The sequence below is a fragment of the Ahaetulla prasina genome, chromosome 3, assembly GCF_028640845.1.
Source record: "Ahaetulla prasina isolate Xishuangbanna chromosome 3, ASM2864084v1, whole genome shotgun sequence".
In the NCBI taxonomy this organism is placed as follows: Eukaryota; Metazoa; Chordata; class Lepidosauria; order Squamata; family Colubridae; genus Ahaetulla; species Ahaetulla prasina.
Window position 1 is genome coordinate 31,178,277 of NC_080541.1, and position 18,421 is coordinate 31,196,697.

General features: G+C 32.8%; 2 protein-coding genes across 2 annotated transcripts in view; one reads left to right on the forward strand and one right to left on the reverse strand.

The window, feature by feature from the left end:
• The window catches only part of FBXO43 (F-box protein 43), a 49,825-nt gene that overhangs the window by 14,006 nt on the left and 17,398 nt on the right, over window positions 1–18,421 (forward strand). The window lies entirely within an intron of this gene.
• SPAG1 (sperm associated antigen 1) overlaps window positions 1–18,421 on the reverse strand; it is a 28,393-nt gene that overhangs the window by 7,332 nt on the left and 2,640 nt on the right. Inside the window, exons 2-13 of the mRNA XM_058175727.1 lie at window positions 17,517–17,658; window positions 16,782–16,941; window positions 16,089–16,214; window positions 15,465–15,529; window positions 15,046–15,155; window positions 14,234–14,339; window positions 12,879–13,009; window positions 11,649–11,755; window positions 8,022–8,175; window positions 6,340–6,759; window positions 5,823–5,922; window positions 3,479–3,631 (exon numbers count right to left, since the gene is read on the reverse strand). Coding sequence (XP_058031710.1) covers window positions 3,479–3,631; window positions 5,823–5,922; window positions 6,340–6,759; window positions 8,022–8,175; window positions 11,649–11,755; window positions 12,879–13,009; window positions 14,234–14,339; window positions 15,046–15,155; window positions 15,465–15,529; window positions 16,089–16,214; window positions 16,782–16,941; window positions 17,517–17,641 — 1,757 coding nt within the window. The 5' untranslated portion in view covers window positions 17,642–17,658. The remainder of the gene's footprint in view (window positions 1–3,478; window positions 3,632–5,822; window positions 5,923–6,339; window positions 6,760–8,021; window positions 8,176–11,648; window positions 11,756–12,878; window positions 13,010–14,233; window positions 14,340–15,045; window positions 15,156–15,464; window positions 15,530–16,088; window positions 16,215–16,781; window positions 16,942–17,516; window positions 17,659–18,421) is intronic.

The following is an 18,421-nucleotide window of genomic DNA, read 5'->3' on the forward strand; positions in this document are numbered from 1 at the left end:
ACACCCATTCTTCATTTAGCAATTACTTTTTGTAAATATGACAGCAATAAAAAAAAATCATTTTCTGACCAATGCAGATTATTTACAACAAATTTTGTATGCCTGACAACAGCACACACCAGAATGAGAATAACACTGATGTACCTGTAGGAAAGTATCGGAATGATCACAGCAACCAATGATCTTCACAATGCATCTATTTAGCACATGTTCACTTAGCCACCATTTTGTTTAATGCAGGGGTGTTCAAACTTGGCAACTTTAAGACTTGTGGACTTCAACTCCCAGAATTCTGGGAGTTGAAGTCCACAAATCTTAAAGTTGCCAAGTTTGGACACCCCTGGTTTAATGCCCTGGTTGTTGGAATGGAACTCAGCCAATAAATGAGTACTTTGGGTATTCTGGACAATTCTGAAAGCATGTATATTGAAATGTAAAAATACAAAACTTGGAAATTGTAATTCATGTTCTTCACATTTTTCAGGTTGTATCATAATGCTAGGAGATCTTACAGTAAATATTAAATTAAGCATTTTCTCAGTTTATTTAAAGTTCAGTCTGAAATATATTTTCAAAAGGTGATAATGTTGTATCCAGAGGTGGGATTCACTTACCTTCCCTACCGGTTCACAAATGTGAGTGTGTGTTGGACAATGTGACCGGTGACACCTGGGAGGGGGGATTTTTACATTTTTAATTAGGTGAAAACCGCAGGAACTGTTAGAGTTGGTTTTCACTGGCTGTGCCTATATGATGTATCCAATAAACATGTTCTTTGAGGAATCTACCTGCTTTCAATGGGTGCGTTACTCGCAACACTGACAATAATATTAATACAACTTCACTGATTGGTGTATGACAAAAAAGGTAATCTATCAGTGCGGCAAATGTAAACCCTTTAAAAATGATTACTCACATTGAAATAATAATATACAATATCAATGAATTGATTATTTATATTCTGCACATTATGCTAAAGGACAGGAATACTAATTCAACAAATAGAAAATTTACATATCAGTTAAATCCTCATATTAAAAAAATACATAATAAATCAATCAAATATCACTTGCTAGGCATTCTTTTGCTTTGCTTGTCCTACCAAACTTCCATGCAAAAATTATCTGCACACATCCCTCCCTCCCCCAATATAATTTTGCATCAGTTATGAGTTATTCACATTGTCTTTGGGAGGGAAGATAGGGAATTGAGATCAGATACCATGGGATAGCAAATAGGATACTTTTTCCCCCCCTTAGTCTAAAAAGCAGACTGATGTTTGTTTGTAACAACAGAAAGCAAAACAAAAATCCAAGTGCTATCTGTCCACTTATTGTGGCCCAAGATTCAAAGGCTGGGAGCCCACGTGAGAAAAGCTTTCCACTCTACTCAGCAAGAGTATCAGAATCACATGAATCAAACATCTTGTTACTAAAAAAAATTAATGTAAAAGTACTTTCACCCATATTTACATTACTAAGACAGCAAAAATAATACACTTAAAACATGAATTCAGAAAAAGAAAAATCAGAATTCTTACTATTCACCAATTGATGTTTCAAAATCCCCAGCAAAGCATGTTACAATAATTTGATTGGATGTGATTAGCATTTGTCTAACACTGGATACATCCACATATTCCAGAAAGGCTGTGGCTGGCACACCTACCTGATCTGTCAAACTTTTTAGCTGCAAGTACCTTGAAATATTTAAGAGCAATGCTGAGGAGCACTTCCGAGCTGTTTACAAGTTTGTTGAGAGAAGTGTCACCTCACACAAAGTAGGCATTTCATTACAGATTAGTTTTTCTACAGCTAGTATTCATTACCTTGTCTGGATTATGTTGCTACCAAATGGCAACAGATCAGGACTATTACAGTCTCTGCAGGTCCCTTATATTAATATGGAGAATGAGTTTTTTTAACTTACTTTTTGATATATCTAACAAGCTTTTTGTCAGTTTTGGAAGGCAATTTTCTTTTTGCTTCTTAACTGCCACATATTTTAGTGGGGAAGTTGGGAGGGGGTTGTTGTTGGAGCAGTAGAAAGTTAGTCATAACAACATTCCGTATTCAAGGACATCCAACACATCCAGCGCCTGAAGGAATCAGGCGCTGGATGTGCTGGATGTCCTTGAATACGGAATGTTGTTATGACTAACTTTCTACCGCTCCAACAACAACCCCCTCCCAACTTCCCCAGCTAAAATATGTGGCAGTTTCCTACTGCCTGAAGATTATATCCAATTGAGTGTGAAGAGTTGATTAGACAATGTGATGAACTTGTGGGTGTGGGGCAGGGCTGTGAACTGTCAACTGGGTGTGGAAAACCTGGAAGCTTTCAGTTTCGGGTTTTCCCAGCTGTGTCAACATGACATCTCTAATAAACTGGAATTTTGAGGAACCTCAAGCCTCAGAGCTTTATTTTGTTGGGGGTGTTCCTTGGAACCCTGACATTTTTACACTTCTAGTTCTTGGAAATGGGAAGGATGGAAAAGACTGCCTACATACTTTCTTAAGCTAACATGAACTAAAAAAAAAATCTCATGATATAAACCTTAAGAGAATGATTCAGAAACTTCTGTAATTACAGCATAATTCATGAAGTAGTTTTATAAAATTACTAGATGTTCATCTGCTTTTCCCAGAGTCAGAATGCTAGAATTCTCATCAGTTACAACAGCTCCATGGGTCAATGCTACCATTTAGAAGGCTGTGGTAGAATGTGTCACCATCCCAATCACTATAGACTATTACCATAAAAATAGCTTCTATCTCATATTATGGAATCTGTTTCATGAGAATATATAGCAATAGCAATAGCACTTAGACTTATATACCGCTTCAAAGTGCTTTACAGCCCTCTCTAAGTGGTTTACAGAGTCAGCATATGCCCCCAACAATCTAGGTCCTCATTTTACCCACCTCAGAAGGATGGAAGGCTGAGTCAACCTTGAGCCTGGTGAGATTCGAATGACCAAATTGCAGGCAGCCGGCAGCCAGAAGTAGCTTGCAGTACTGCATTCTCCCACTGGCTTGATGATACGCAAGAGTATACACATTGCATACGACTATACAACCTTTACTGATTCAACTGGCTACAACATTTCTCTTTTTATTACCAGATGTTTAGAAACTGCAAGTAATACTCCTTGGCTAACCTTTTGCAAATTAAGATGCATTAATATGTCAGTATATAGATGGATAGGCATTCCCAGTTTTGTGTAAAATCAATTGCTAAGTACTTGAATAACAACATCTAATGGTATTATTGCCCAAGGTCACAGTATTTGAGTTAGGCAGCCTTATAAATTTCAAAAATAAATAAATTTAAAAGAAAAATATGTCAGGACAGCTACATAAAAAAAAAAGAAATCATATCATTATAATGAGAGTAATTATTTTAAAAATGTGTGTATATAACATAGTCTCTCAAAGTGCTCTATACTGGTGTTCTTTTAATTGTCATAAATGTTTACCTGTTAACACTGTTGTTTGCAACCTGGATTCCACTATCTATTTGCAATAAAGTTTTATAATCCACATATGCCTGTTGGTATCGTTCCATTGACTCATAGGCCATTGCTCGGCGTAAAAGAGGCTTAATAGAATACGGATGAAGTTCCAACGCACTAAAGAATAAATGATAAAATTATTACATGCAGGGATAAAAAATAAAACATATAGAAAAGATGCAGAGTTTAAACTTTTTTAAACATTAATTTCATCTTAATCACAAGATTCTAATGAAATAAATTTTAGGAAGAAGGGTGGATAAACATAATGATTTATCAGTTGGTGTTATGACATTTCGCATAATATGCTTACTGAAATTTGTTAAGCTCTATTCCCAAGACAAAAACTGTTCTATGCAGAACTGCCCATGCTCGTTTCAGTCAGTAAAGTTCTGCAGCAATGATTTCTTCTTAAAATTACCAATCAAGTCCATTAAAAAAGTTTGAAGAACAGGTGTCTATGCAACGTTTTATATCAAAGAAACAGCTTCAATATTGTAATAAAAATCTTACATAAATTAAAGCTTAAGAATTCGAAGCAGATGAATTAGCTCAAAACTTTATAGGATAAACATTCTTTTAAAAGTATTTTGGCCAAGTCATCTAGATTTTCTAAAGATAAATTCTTTATGGTTACCAGGTGACATGAAAATTATATTAATTGAAGTTCTAGTCTATATTGGGGAGCGTATAAAGAAGCTAACACCTTTGGTTCGAAATGCCCCTTTCTGGCCCCATTCTGGCTAAAAGTTAGAAAGACTGGACAATAGATGTTCAGCTATTAATGCTAATCTAGCTTTATTATTATTATTATTATTATTATTATTATTATTATTATTATTATTATTATTATTATTATTATTATTATTATTATTATTATTATTTCCTAGGATTTATTAAATGATATAACATAGGAAATTAATTCTTTGTTGCTGACTTCCAGAGTTTCTTATAATGATACATTGGAAAATTAAAGTAGGAAATTGCATGGCTGAAAAATTCACACTGTAGCATAAAGCTTTTAAGAATCCTTTAATTAAAGATTTTGGATTCACACCTGTTTTTTCTTGTTTCAGTTACATTAGCAAAGTTGTTCTTAATAGATTATGCCACCTTTTTGGGTATAACATGCCAAATATTTAAAATTACAAATGTAACAAGATTACAAAGGTACTCATTCCCAAATTATATTTTTCTTTTATTTACTTTCCATCTTTTTATATTTTCATTTTTTTGTTTCTTTATTTTCAATGTTTTCTTAACTGCTGTATGATTAAATTAAATGTCCAATATATCAATAAAGACATTAATATATATTTTGAAATAGACTAATAAAGCATATTAACAGGATAACATTTCTGTGACTGCATTTGCACAGTACAAACAAGAATTCACTACATCGCTCTACATATGAATGATATAACAAAGCACTAAAACTTTTCATCTTAGCAGGCCTATTGCCCTTAATAATATATGGTACATGATGTAGATGCATTACCGGGTATAAAAATATATTGGATCTAGACGTAGGGTTACTAGAGGAAACTTATAGAAATGATTGAAACGTAAGTTATAGACCCTCATCTGTTTTCAAATGATTTTTTTTTTCTCTAAAGATCAGCCCAAACAGCTCAGCATCCAAATAATAATTTATTTATTTTTTTCCATGTAGAATTTTTGGGGTCATATTGTAGTATAGTAAATCAGTAATAATCCCAAAACAAAACCCTACCTTATCTATTTTACTTTATTATATAATATTAATACTACACTATATTATCAGTTTCTCTATAGAATACCACAGTATTTTGTATGTGGTTTGTGGATTATACAACTTTTAAATAAGTATAATAATATTACACATTTGCCATCAAGTATTTTTGTATTTAATCGAAAAACTAAATATTTTTGTCTTTTTTATGTATGTCTCCCTCCTGAGATCTGATTCACTAGACTACAATTAAGAACACAAAAGAAACATTTCTACATAATTTGCAACTATGTTGTAATTATGATACAACTCTTTGTAGATGCCCTGTACATGATTGCAGGTTTAAATATGAAACAGGAAATTCATGCAAAAATACCCATCCAAATTCTATAATGAACTTCCTTTAATATTAAAACCTTTCAGGCATTGTGATGCAATTTGGAAGAAATATTAAGTAGCTTATTCATCATCTTCTTTCCTTTGCCTTACAAAAAAAAGTTAGATGCAATATATTTCAATGGAATGCCTGATAGCATTAATACAGGCTACACCTTTCAAGTTATTAAAAAATTATCAGATTAAAAATCTAGTATTTACCTGTTACAATCCTGAATACAGTCAGCACAATTCCCTTCTTTTAAGTTACACGCAGCTCTGTTTGAATACAAAATACTTAAATCTTCTGGAGTTTGGATTCCTAGAATTACAATTATAGAGAAAAAATTGGTTATTGAAATGCAGCTGCTGTTACCATAAAAATAGGCTTCATTAGGTTCCCAAGTTTCACTGCAGTAATAGAGTTGTGCTGAAAATGCACAATTGCGGTAATTCAGTTGCTTCAAGGAAATTTTTGTTTTATGCAGTTACGGTAATTTTAAATATGTAACCCTTAATTCAGCTTCTAGGAAATCTACATTACAAAATTTCAGTCATCTATTGAATTTGAATTCAATTTTATAATTGGCTGTTACTGCAAAGGAACCTTTTATCTGCTAGTTCCCGGAACAAAACAAAAAGAAGGAAAGATGAAAAAGCTTAGTGGTATTTTAAAATCATCTTTTGAAAAACGCCAATCGTTGCATATAAAAATATATACATAAAATAGGTATCTCACCTGAACTGAGTACATTTTCAATTGCTCTGGAGTATTTCAGCATAGCTTCTCCAAATTGCCCATTCTTAAATAATTCATTTCCTTCAGTTTTCAGTTTTGCAGCATTAGCAGGCAGCAGAGTAGAACTGCTTTTTCCAGCCGCTGATGATTCTACATCCTTTGGTTTTCCTTCCCCAATTTCCTTTCCGTTTATACAGTTGCTCAGGTAGCCATTTATTTCCTTTTTATCATCTTGCAAAGATTCCCGTATTGTTTCTTCCAATACACCTTTTTTAACATTATTTTCTGAAGGGTCTCTGGGCTTCTGGGCTTCTTTATGGTCTGGTTTCCAGGTGCCCCCACGACTATTGAACTTCTTTTGTACATTGCCCATGTCGGCTGGCTGGCTTGTGCTCTCCCTTCCCACCAGCACTGCAGTTTCTACAAGGAAGTGAATCAGCTGGGTTAGAGTGTGCATCATCGGAAGGAACAATTGTCAAAATGAAGCAGGGGTGGACTGAAATGTTCACCAGAAAGTTCACAGGATATTTAGCTCACTGAAAAGAACTGAACCCAAGATCTGTGTATCTTGTAAGTGATTATAAAGATCCAAACAACTGCTATTAACAGAAATTTAAAACTGTCGAGTCTGCTGTTATTTCAAGACTAGTGGGACCCCGTTTTTGAACATGCAGTTGGACATGCAGTTCACTTGGAATTAACTATCTAAATACTAGGTATTCAGTGAAAAATCCCTCAGTAAATTATATGGAATTAGCAGTCATAACTATGTTAATAAACAGACTTACTGTGTCATTACTGAAATATATTAAGTAGAAAAGACTATTTTCAAACATGTACTATTTTGTAAAATGTAGGTGTTTTAATTTCTATTGAAGAAAATACAACTATGGAAAAATTGTTTGCTTTTAAAAGCTTTATAAAGGAAAAACATTTTAAATTTCTGAAGCATCACCTTCAAACATTATTTTGCAGAATACAATAAACTTGAATATATCAATATCATTGCTTTAAATTGTACACTTTTAGCTATTATTTAAACATGCCATTGTGAACATATATACTTTGCCGTTAGCTTTATTTCCAACTTGGAAACCATTACACATTAATTCCAAAACTTATTCAGGCTTTTAATGTGAACAGTCATCAAAAGAAAACTATTGATATTGAAGGAGGAGTTCGAAGAGATAACAAGGATATGATCTTTAATGAAGCTTAGTAAAGTAACAGAATAATACTTTGCACATAGAAACATTCAGATTCAAGTCCCTGATATCACTAGGTAGGGTTTAAAGAAATTTCCAAAATCTTGGAGAGTTTTTACAGTGTCTGTAAAAATCCTAAACTAGATTAATGATGAATCTCAAATATTTTGGCCACCTAATGAGAAAAAAGGACTCACTGGAGAAGAGCCTAATGCTGGGAAAGATTGAGGGCAAAAGAAGAACCGGACAACAGAGAATGAGGTGGCTGGATGGAGTCACTGAAGCAGTTGGCGTGAGCTTAAATGGACTCCAGAGGATGATACAGGATAGGAAGGCCTGGAGGAACGTTGTTCATGGGGTCACGATGGGTTGGACACGACTTCGCAACTAACAACAACAAAGATTTTAACTGACAGTGTTTTAAAAAACACAGGGTAATCTATTCAGTTTCTGAAATGAAACATTCAATACACTTACTTCTATCTCCAGAACCATTTACAAATTCTCCTTCATTTCTCTCTTGTTCTTCTGAGTCTTCGATTTCTTCAATGACTATTTTTTTCCCCTTGCTTTGGGTCTGAGATATAGGTTCTGATTCTGTCAGATTCTTATCAATATCTACTAGTTTTTCCTGTAGAATAATAGTAATACTTTAATTAAACAGTGTAAAATATTACAATTTGTACTTTCAACTGTACAAATCTTATTATGGACGGGATTTAAACTTATTTATGCTTATAAGCCCATAAAAATCCAGAAGTTTGCGTGAGTTATTGAAATACATTAATTTCTTTTAATGGAGTTTCTTTAAAAGTAATTTAGATCAGGATCCAACTCTATGTCATTTAATCATGAAAGAATTGTTAGTACTCCTAACTAATTTTTCAGTTTCTACAGGACACCTGTCCAATGATTCCTTTTTCTGTATAATCAATTCTGAATTCTTGTTTCACTTTGTCTGCCAGTCTTGCAAGTTGAAGTGTGCTCTCTTTTACATACACAAAGTTTATTTTGCAACCCAAAACCTTTGCCATCAGGAAAAGCAGTTATCAGAGTAGTTATCCAATGGAAATTTATAACCAGAAAAATCACATCTTCAATTGCAGGTAGCTTTTTCTTTGCTTCAAACAATATATATTTTGAACAATGGAAGTGGGTACTAGCATTTATTTATTTATTTTTGCTTCTGGGTGGAGCTAGGATGGAAAAGATTTTTTGTGACTCTACTTATTAGTCAAAAATATCAAGAAGAAAATAAATAGAAAAACATTAAGTTGAACAATGTCCTGCAATGTTTAACTACATGTACTCCGACTAATAAGACATCATAGTTCCATTAATTGCCAGTATTTTACAAGAAAATATAGAGTTTCTATAATTTTTCTTACAGTATACAGCCATTTATTTCCTCCATAAATACTTTATAATTTGATTTAGTTTGCTTTGCCTTTTTCAAAAATTTGTAATGTTTGTAACATGCCATGATAATAAAATCCATTATTTATACAAAGTAAATTATGCATTGTATTTTTTGTCTGAAACCCATCAAAATCCATTTAATTTAAGCTTAATTGCACTTGAAACCTCCAAATGTTGTTAAAGTACAATTGTCAATATTAGCCATGTTGTCTGGCAATGCTAATAAGCATAAATCATCAATATATGGAAGCCAGATTGTTTTAATTAAATGACATGGAGACCCAAATGACTTATGTTACTTTCTCCCAGTTTTTTTTCCAAATCAAAAAAAGACAAAATATGGTCCTTTGTGTCAGTTTCTACCAGGTTACCACAGGAAAAAAACTCATTGCTTTCTTATTCTTCTGTAACTTTGTTGCTGGCAATCCTTATGATTTATATTGATATATTGACCATCATTTGTGTTGTAAATGTTGTACCTTGATGAACGTATCTTTTCTTTTTTGTACACTGAGAGCATACGCACCAAGACAAATTCCTTGTGTGTCCAATCACACTTGGCCAATAAAAAATTCTATTCTATTCTATTCTATTATTATATTTTACACAACTTTTCCAGATCAAAAATCCTAAAACAGAATATACACTTAAAAGTATTAAAATGCTCAAATAATTATAGTAAATAAAAACATTGGATTTAAAGCTGTATAAAATGGCAGCTAGAGAGAAAGTAATATTCAGAGAAGGCTTGACTAAGGAAATCCTTTGAATAGATAGAGCTAATTTTTATAGAAGTTTTGGTTTAGATTTACTGTATATGATAACCTTTTACACCAGGAAAGGAATAATCTATTAGCTCATTCCTCCTACATTCAAGATTCAGATCCAAAGAAACTTTACAGCAACTAGAGCTAACTTAGATTGGGTCTGAAAAGTCCTGGTCTTCTCACGTTAATTTATATTTAAAGTAGCTAAAGTTGGCATATATAGGATCGGGACAGAATTTTAGTGTTGCATTCTCCTATTCCCTCCTAACCCTTCAACTGGTCTTGACTGCAAGGTCAATTCAACAGATGGAAACAAAAAATAAAGATGTTGACTCCTGAGTTTGCTGTTATTGAGTTATTGCAGGGCATCCTGACATTCCTTACACATTTTCATAAACTAAGTATTATTGTAGTTATTACTTGTACCAATAGGCAAAAAAGGAAGAAAGAAAGCCTATTTCCGTTCAAGGAACACTTAAAATATACATATCTTCAAGGACTGGGGTGAGGGGAGGAGAAAGTAAGGAAAAGGAAAAGGGAGCTAATCCCTGCCTGTAGTTCAAGGCCAGCTACATAAGATAAACAAATGCCTAATTAGAACATGAGGAAAATAATCTGGATTCCAAAGTTGAAATTAATCACAATAGCAAACAGGTACTCTTCTAACCTCCAAAGAAGACATATTCTTGGATTTATGTTAGGTAGCTCAAGAAAAACGTAATATGGAACTTATTTGCCCATTCTATACCATCTAGATAGGCTTTCTTAGATTATACCTCTTATGGTAAATTTGTGAAACTTCACAATAATTGGCCAAGCGTTATAGGTATAAGAAAAGGAGAGCAATAGTGTTCCCAGTATCTAGCTGATAGCCTTAAGTCAAGACCAACATTTAACATATTATTGCTATTATTAAGAGAAGACTCCTTCTCTTCATTGAAATTCCTATTACATTATTTAAAGCTGGAACAAAATTTCTAAATATATGGCTTTGCCCAGAAGAGATTTATGAGACTTCATTTAAGAAACAATAGATTTTATAAGATTTCTAACTCTTGAGTTTCTATTCTTAAAGGTAAAGGTTCCCCTCGCACATACATGCTAGTTGTTCCCAACTCTAGGAGGCGGTGCTCATCTCCATTTCAAAGCTGAAGAGTCAGTGCTGTCCGAAGACGTCTCCGTGGTCATGTGGCCGGCATGACTCAATGCCAAAGGTGCATGGAACGCTGTTACCTTCCCACCAAAGGTGATCCCTATTTTTTCTACTTACATTTTTACATGCTTTCGAAACTGCTAGGTTGGCAGAAGCTGGGACAAGTAACGGGAGCTCACCCCGTTACATGGCAGCACTAGGGATTCGAACCGCTGAGCTGCCAACCTTTCAATCGACAAGCTCAACGTTCTAGCCCGAGCCACCGCGTCCCTCTAGACGCGGTGGCTATCTAGACGTGGTTCTATTCTTAGACACATCCAAACAAGTTCTTATAGAGGTAACAATTATTTTGGTGCCTTTATATCACTCCTATATCACTAAAAAGACAAACATTACATATTTATCAATATGAGGCTGTCACCTTGAAGAAAAATGGTGGCAGTATCTTCTTGGATGCCATTTCTATAATCAATTATCAGAAGAGAGTTTTCATTTCCAACAGGTATCCCCAATTAAGCAGTTATCAGCCTAATAGAATTTTAGCGAGTCCTGGAATACACCTGTCCCTGTCTAACCTGTCTTGATCAGAAATTCCAGGTTCCACATTACCACAGAGTTCTGTCAAATGCCACGGCCACTAAGTCAGCAGAATTCAAATAAAGGTTAGCACCCCTGCTATAATCCTATGTCCAACAACAAACAACTGCAACACAAGTACCATTACATATTAATGCTACAACTCTCAAAATAAGTATTAATACTTACTTTAGCTACGGTATTTTTTGGATCAATATGTAATACTTTTCTCAAGTCTTCAGCAGCCGCTTTAAAATTCTGTAGATTATTATAAACAGTGGAACGACGCATAAGAGCTACAGATTAATTAACAAATATAGTTATCACTTTCTTCTGAGTAACAAGATTTTAGTGCTGCATATATACTGTAAGTAATACTGTAAGTGTAAAGCAATTATGTAGTCATTACATATAATCAGCCTCAATAGCAAATGTTTTTTTTAAAAATCGCATTTGATATAATATTATGCGTAATCTGCAGACTATTCAGATTTCATTAAAATGACTGGGGTTTCCTTATATTGAGGGGAGAGGGTGGAGAAAACAGATTTGGGGATAAGTATATAATGACTATTTACATCTGATCTTCTAATTAGGGTATCAGATGATAATTTTTTAAAAAAATTTGCAATAACACATTTGAATTAAAGAAGTATGAATGCTAATTTGCAATATTAAATATTAGCATAAAGCTAAAGAGACCCATATTTCAATCTGGCCTCAATTTTTTTCCAGTTATCATTGTGGATGCTTTAAAAAACCTTTCTATACCGATAACCAAAATGAATTTCTGATATACCAAATGAGTATTTCTTTTCCTTCCCTAGTTAGTATTGTTTCAGATCAGGCATAAAATAAACTTTTGAAGCAAACATAGGATAACGATAGGGAAATACTCAATATTTTTTATGCTGTCACTGCTTTTTCTCATCAAAGAAATATGTGAAAACGATGCAACATCTTTGTGAATACTTAAAATAATTTTCATTCAAAACTATCTATAAATCTCATCTATTAAACAATTTCTCATTAATTTCTAAATAATAAGCATGTAAGTTTTCTACTCTACACAGTTGTGTAATAAATTATTGGTATTAAATGTATTTTATTTGATTATAGGATTATGCATGTTTTAGATTGAAATACAAAAGGTAATTTGGATCATTTGAGGACCGGCATGTAGCAACTGCTGGCACAATTACATAAAAAAGCACCTTATTTGAAAAATCACCTGATAGACCCAGTGTGGTTGCCCTTACCCTCTCCAAATCTATTGGTAAAGGCTCAAAGAGATACAATTCAAAAACAGTTCACACTTTGTTTAAAATTGCCACATATACTGTATTAGTTTTATTTCCATAATTATAAGGCATTTGTTTCTGCACTTAATGTGTTCAGAAATATATTAAATAATTCTACCTTTTATATTTTCTGGTTCCATTTTTAATGCAGCCTCACAATCTTGAAGCGCGTTCTGCCAGTTCTGGAGTTTGATTTCTGTCTGAGCTCTGTTATTGTATGAGGCCACAGTAGGGAATGCAGATATGCTTCTTCAAAAAGCAAAATATATCAATCAGTCCATACAATCAATCCAGACACTTTAATAAATAGTTATTAGTAACTTAATGCTTGATAATTTCACTGTTATGTCAAACGTTATGGCCAAAACTCACTTTAGTAGATGTAAGCAACATTATTTAGAGTTTACAAATACTTACTTGAATTACTAGAGAAAGAATTAGGTGAGTTGAAAGAACTCTTTATTGCATTCCAATATAGCTTAGAAATGCAAAAGAAAGGTTTAGGCATCTTGCTATGCATAATAATTCAAGGGCAAGATATAGTAGGAAATAAATTAATGACACGATCCGAGTGGATGCAATCAAGTCTGATCAAACAATTAATAGGAAAAAGCAAACTGAAAAGGGCACATAAAAATCTGAAGATAGAAATGACTTTTTATAGCAAAATCAGCATTCCTGTGTTTCTTGATATAGGAGCTTGGGAAAAATTTAGCTTTCAAGGGAATTTTTGTTATAATATAAACATTAATGTAATATCTTACCATAAAACAAAAACTAAATTAAGAAAAGCACATCAGTGTGCCGTTCTACTGACTAGCTTTGTCAAAATAAAGATTCAGAATAAATCAGACCTAGTTTGATTCCTTTTCCTATTATCTCCTATCCTATGCTCTTTCCTTTTGGAGAAGTAACATTATGAAAGAAGTAGTAAGCAAAATAAATTAATTTTGCTTACTACTTCTTTCATAATGTTGCTTCACCATAAGGAAAGAGCATGTTGGGTAAGTGTGTGTGAAACTGAGGTTGTTCTCTTGTGACACTGACATCTCCAACATTGAATTGGGAAACAAAAGAGATCATTTATATGTCATTTGACTAAGCTTCATCATACAAGATATTGCTGAGGGGTTTCCCATTGTTGTGTCCAACTTCAAGCTGGAGAGGAAAGCTGTTGCTGCCTATTTTTGCACTTGGCACTTAGGAAAAAAACCTGCCCTTTACTGAAACAATTCCCCAATCTCCCCTTAATCTTTACAGTGATTCTATATATATTGTGACGTCTATAGCCTTTTCTCAGTCCTTTTACAGAGTTTCAGAATACTAATTTGATAGAGACCTTTTATGGAACATAAGAACTCCCATCTGTGAAACTGATTGCTTTAAAAACAAATTAAGGTTCCTACTTTGTTCAAAAACAAAGTAAAATTATTTTAATAAATCAGAAAGAAAATTCAAAGAGCAGTAACTTACCGACTGTAGTAGGCAATTGCTTCTTTATAGTCACCTATGACAAATGCTTCATTACCTTTTTCTTTTTCACGATGAGCAGCAAATGTCTTTTCTTTTGTAGTCATCCCTAGAATAATTCTTATTATAAATGAAAGGAACATTTGCAGGCAAAAACACTTATATAAAAGTATTTTAACTTTCATAGCTATGGGTATCTTATAAAAAGTGCACTGATCTGGCAAGCAGTAATCCTTTATTTCAAAACCCTATAGATTTTATACAGATTTCGATATAGATTTTGCATTGGGGGGAGTTCATAGGTTTAATTCTCAGGATCTCCATTTAAAAGGCTCTCAGGTAGCAAAGGTGGAACATACTTGTGCCTGAGACATTAGAGAACAGTGTTAACCATTGAACAACTGCAGATTAGAAGCCTATGAGCTCATTCAGTATATAAGAAGGTTTGAACCAGTCAGCTCTGCCTGGACTAAAATGTCAAGATTTGATGTTGTTCTTTGTAACCTTTTGCTTTTTTTATCTGTATAATTTGCTACATGGTAAGGATAATTTTTAAAATTTCATTTTCAAAATACCTGTCTTCTACTAGTAGTTTAATTACTTCAGTAGTAAAGATATACAATCAGAAAAAACATTTTCTTTTTATTTGTTTTACAACGGGCAAAGCTGTATCTTCACAGACCAAAGCATAATAAAGTGGTAGGAACTTGTTTTTGAGAATGGGAATTTAAACATCTGATATGTACAGATGTCATGAAGATATACAATAAGCAAAGTTTCTAAAGAAAACTATACATTCCTTAGAGATTACTTACCTGTCGTGTCTATCTCTGTTTTTGGTAATTTTATATTATTGTTAATGCTGGTTTTAGAGTAGTTGTCTTCCCGGTCCTCAATTTTGGAACATTCTTTTTCAACATCAAACCTTAAATTCAAAATAATTTAGTCTACATTTCAATTACAATAAGTGTTCATTACAATATGATGTTAAGTGCAAAACAACATCCTTTATTTGAAAGCCAGTGATCTATCACAACCCATGTTGCCATCAATTAAAGCAATGTTCCCTCACAATCCTAGGCAGCTGTCTTTCCCAATGCAGATATTAGAAAGTCTTATACCAGCAACATCAGGGATTGAATCTGGGCCTCAGGGACATTTTGTTTACAGTTATATCCAGATGAGTAAAAGCATATCTCCATACCAAGTAATGAGTAGAAGGTATCCAACATACTTATCCCATTCTTTGTAGTCTCTTGGTATATTTTTCTTTTTTTTCTTTGTTTTTACAGTTTCATTCTGTAACAGTCAGATATTATAAAAACATATTTTTAATTTTTAAAAAATTTGTTCAGCACATTCACTCAACTTGAGCTCAACTCTCCTACTACATGGCCATGCTAGCTTACATCTATCAGTAATTCTTGATCCAAATTAAGTTCCTTTGGTGTTTAGTGTACTAGTAGAACACTGGGTAGATACTGATTCAAGTTTACTCTCCCTTGGAAATCTTATTGAATAACTTTTAGTTAGTTGTTATCTCTTAGTGGTTAAGAAAAAAATTGGAAGGATCCAGTGCTATATGCCTTGAGCTCATAAAGAAAAGGTAGAATATAAATCTAACATAAATAAGCAAATATGTTCAACAATTGTTTCAAGATACAATTCTGGGGACTCAATGAACTTGTTTTAACACTACTATTTAATACACATGTATCAAATTTAGACATGCAATTTAAGAGCTTTTTTTTAAAAAAAAAATAGAAATATATCACATATTATAATGAAGAATGGCACTTTTACTCTGTCTCCCCTTTGCCCCACACAGTATAAAATTCACATATGGATATTGTATAACCTGACTTCGGGAAAGATGGTTCTCTGAACTACGAATTGGTGGTAAATTTTCCACATTTTCCTTGAAAACTTCAGTTGTAACATATCGCATTTTATACTCATCTTCTTTCATTTCTGTGATCCAGCTCTAAAACAAACAGATAACTTTGATTTGCTATATTTAAGATCTGCAGCCTAAAAACTCTAGGTAACAATACATTTTTACAGCTGCATTAGTGACTAATATTTTTACTGCAGTTTCAGCAAGGCAGAACATAAAAACATAAACCAAATCAATACTGTGTTTGTGTATATATATATATATATATATATATATATATATATATATATATATATATATATATATATATATATGATATTCTCTATACACTTTTTAAGTATTCTAGATTACAGTTCTAATTACCCCCTGGCTAATATAGAATTTGCAATGTAATACAGCTGGAGGGCTAATAAAATAACATGCAACTTATTGCTATCTGTCATAGCAATCAGGATCTCAGACAAAGTGCTTTGCTTGACAATCTTAAAATTTACACCAAGAATTATTAAAAGTGTTGCAATTCACTAAGGGGATGGATTTCGTCTTCTGAAGGTAGCCAGCTGAGAAGAACAAAGGGGGGGGGGGGGAATTAAATGGGACTAGATGAAACCCTAAATTAAAATTCTCACATTACAGATTGAAATTATGAATTACCGTCAAATCATCATTTATTTTTTTCCATTCTTCAGTAGTAAAATCAGAAGCATTGGCTACAGGTTTTTCTTTTCGAATAACTCTGCTATTTGGAGCCAAAGACTCAATGCGGTTTTCACAAAATAAAGTAAGTTGAGGGAAAAACCCTTCTTCACCCGACCTTAAGAAAAGAGGATATTAGATAACCAACTGAACACATTACTTAAAGATAAATACCAATGTACCAATATCTTTAAGTACCAATACTTAAAGATAAATACCAATGCCAACATAAAATACTTATCCTTTCCTCCCAATCATTAATAAAAATCCTCAATTTGGGGAGTTTTTGTAACATAGCCACTCTTAACACACACATACTTATCTAGAATCAATTATTTGATTTATTATAATACATATTGCCAATTACTTTTGCTATGGTTCTTGTTTTGTACATTTTCTTTTACTTTTTTAACTTGATCAGACTTAGAGCTTCCACCTACACTACATAAAAATAAGGCTTGTAGAAACCTAAATGTTCTCAAATGAGTTTAGCAAGAAATTTTTAAAAATCTATTGTTTTAATGGCAGATATAATTTTAATTATAAATTGTTACACCGTTATATGTATTTATATAAACTGAAAAAATAAATGATGGCCTTCTTAAAGATAAAGTGTTCATTGGAAAGATCATCAGTCCATTTTATTCATCTATTTTTACTATGATAAAAAATAAACATCATTTAAATGCTTACCTTAATATCTTGAGAATCTTTTCTAAATACTTAACATCGGTGCATTTTTCAATGAATTTGTAGTCCAGATGATCAATAGGAATTTGATATGTTCTTGTCGTTTCATGGTTTAACCAGGATGACATTTGACCAGCACTTATAACTACAAAGATAGAATTTAATTATTTCCAATATAGTTTCTCAAAATTATTTATGAAATTGCCCAAGTTATAAAATGAAATGCTATAAACCTGGTCAGGTTTTTTTGGAAACTATTTTCAAATATAGAAGATGTCCATCTTAACCTTAATTTGGATCTGGATCAACACCTGTATATAATCCTTGGCATACATAGTTTCATCTAAATTTGAGACCATGTTCTTGATGGTCTCACAAAAATACTGGTATATAGATGTGATTAATCATAAACAACTATTTACCAGTCAAGGAAAACAGGTGAGACTGCCCCATAATCCACTAAATATTTTCTACTACTCCAAGTTATTCCCAGCTTTTGTTCTGGGCACACTGCCAAGCAAAACTGCATATATTACATATGCAAATATTTTCAAGGAAGCCTATATGGCTCCTAACGATACTGTAATAAAAACAATGCCAATTCCAGTTTTTTTTGCTTCATAGTATGTTTTCTCATTTCTTTTTAATTAAAACAAAATTTAAATAAAATAATATGAGCAGGAAAAGAGAACACTGTTCAATAGCACACCTTGAAATCTGTTCAATAGCACACCTTTTTCAGATCATATTATACATGCTGTAAAGATTTCAACTTATATAATGAGATATATTTAATAATTTTATCAAACAAACACAAGACAAAATACTTTCAGATTTTCCTCATGGAACTCTTTTGTACATGCTTTTATTTGAAGTCACTCACATGGAACCATTTCTGGGACTAGAGC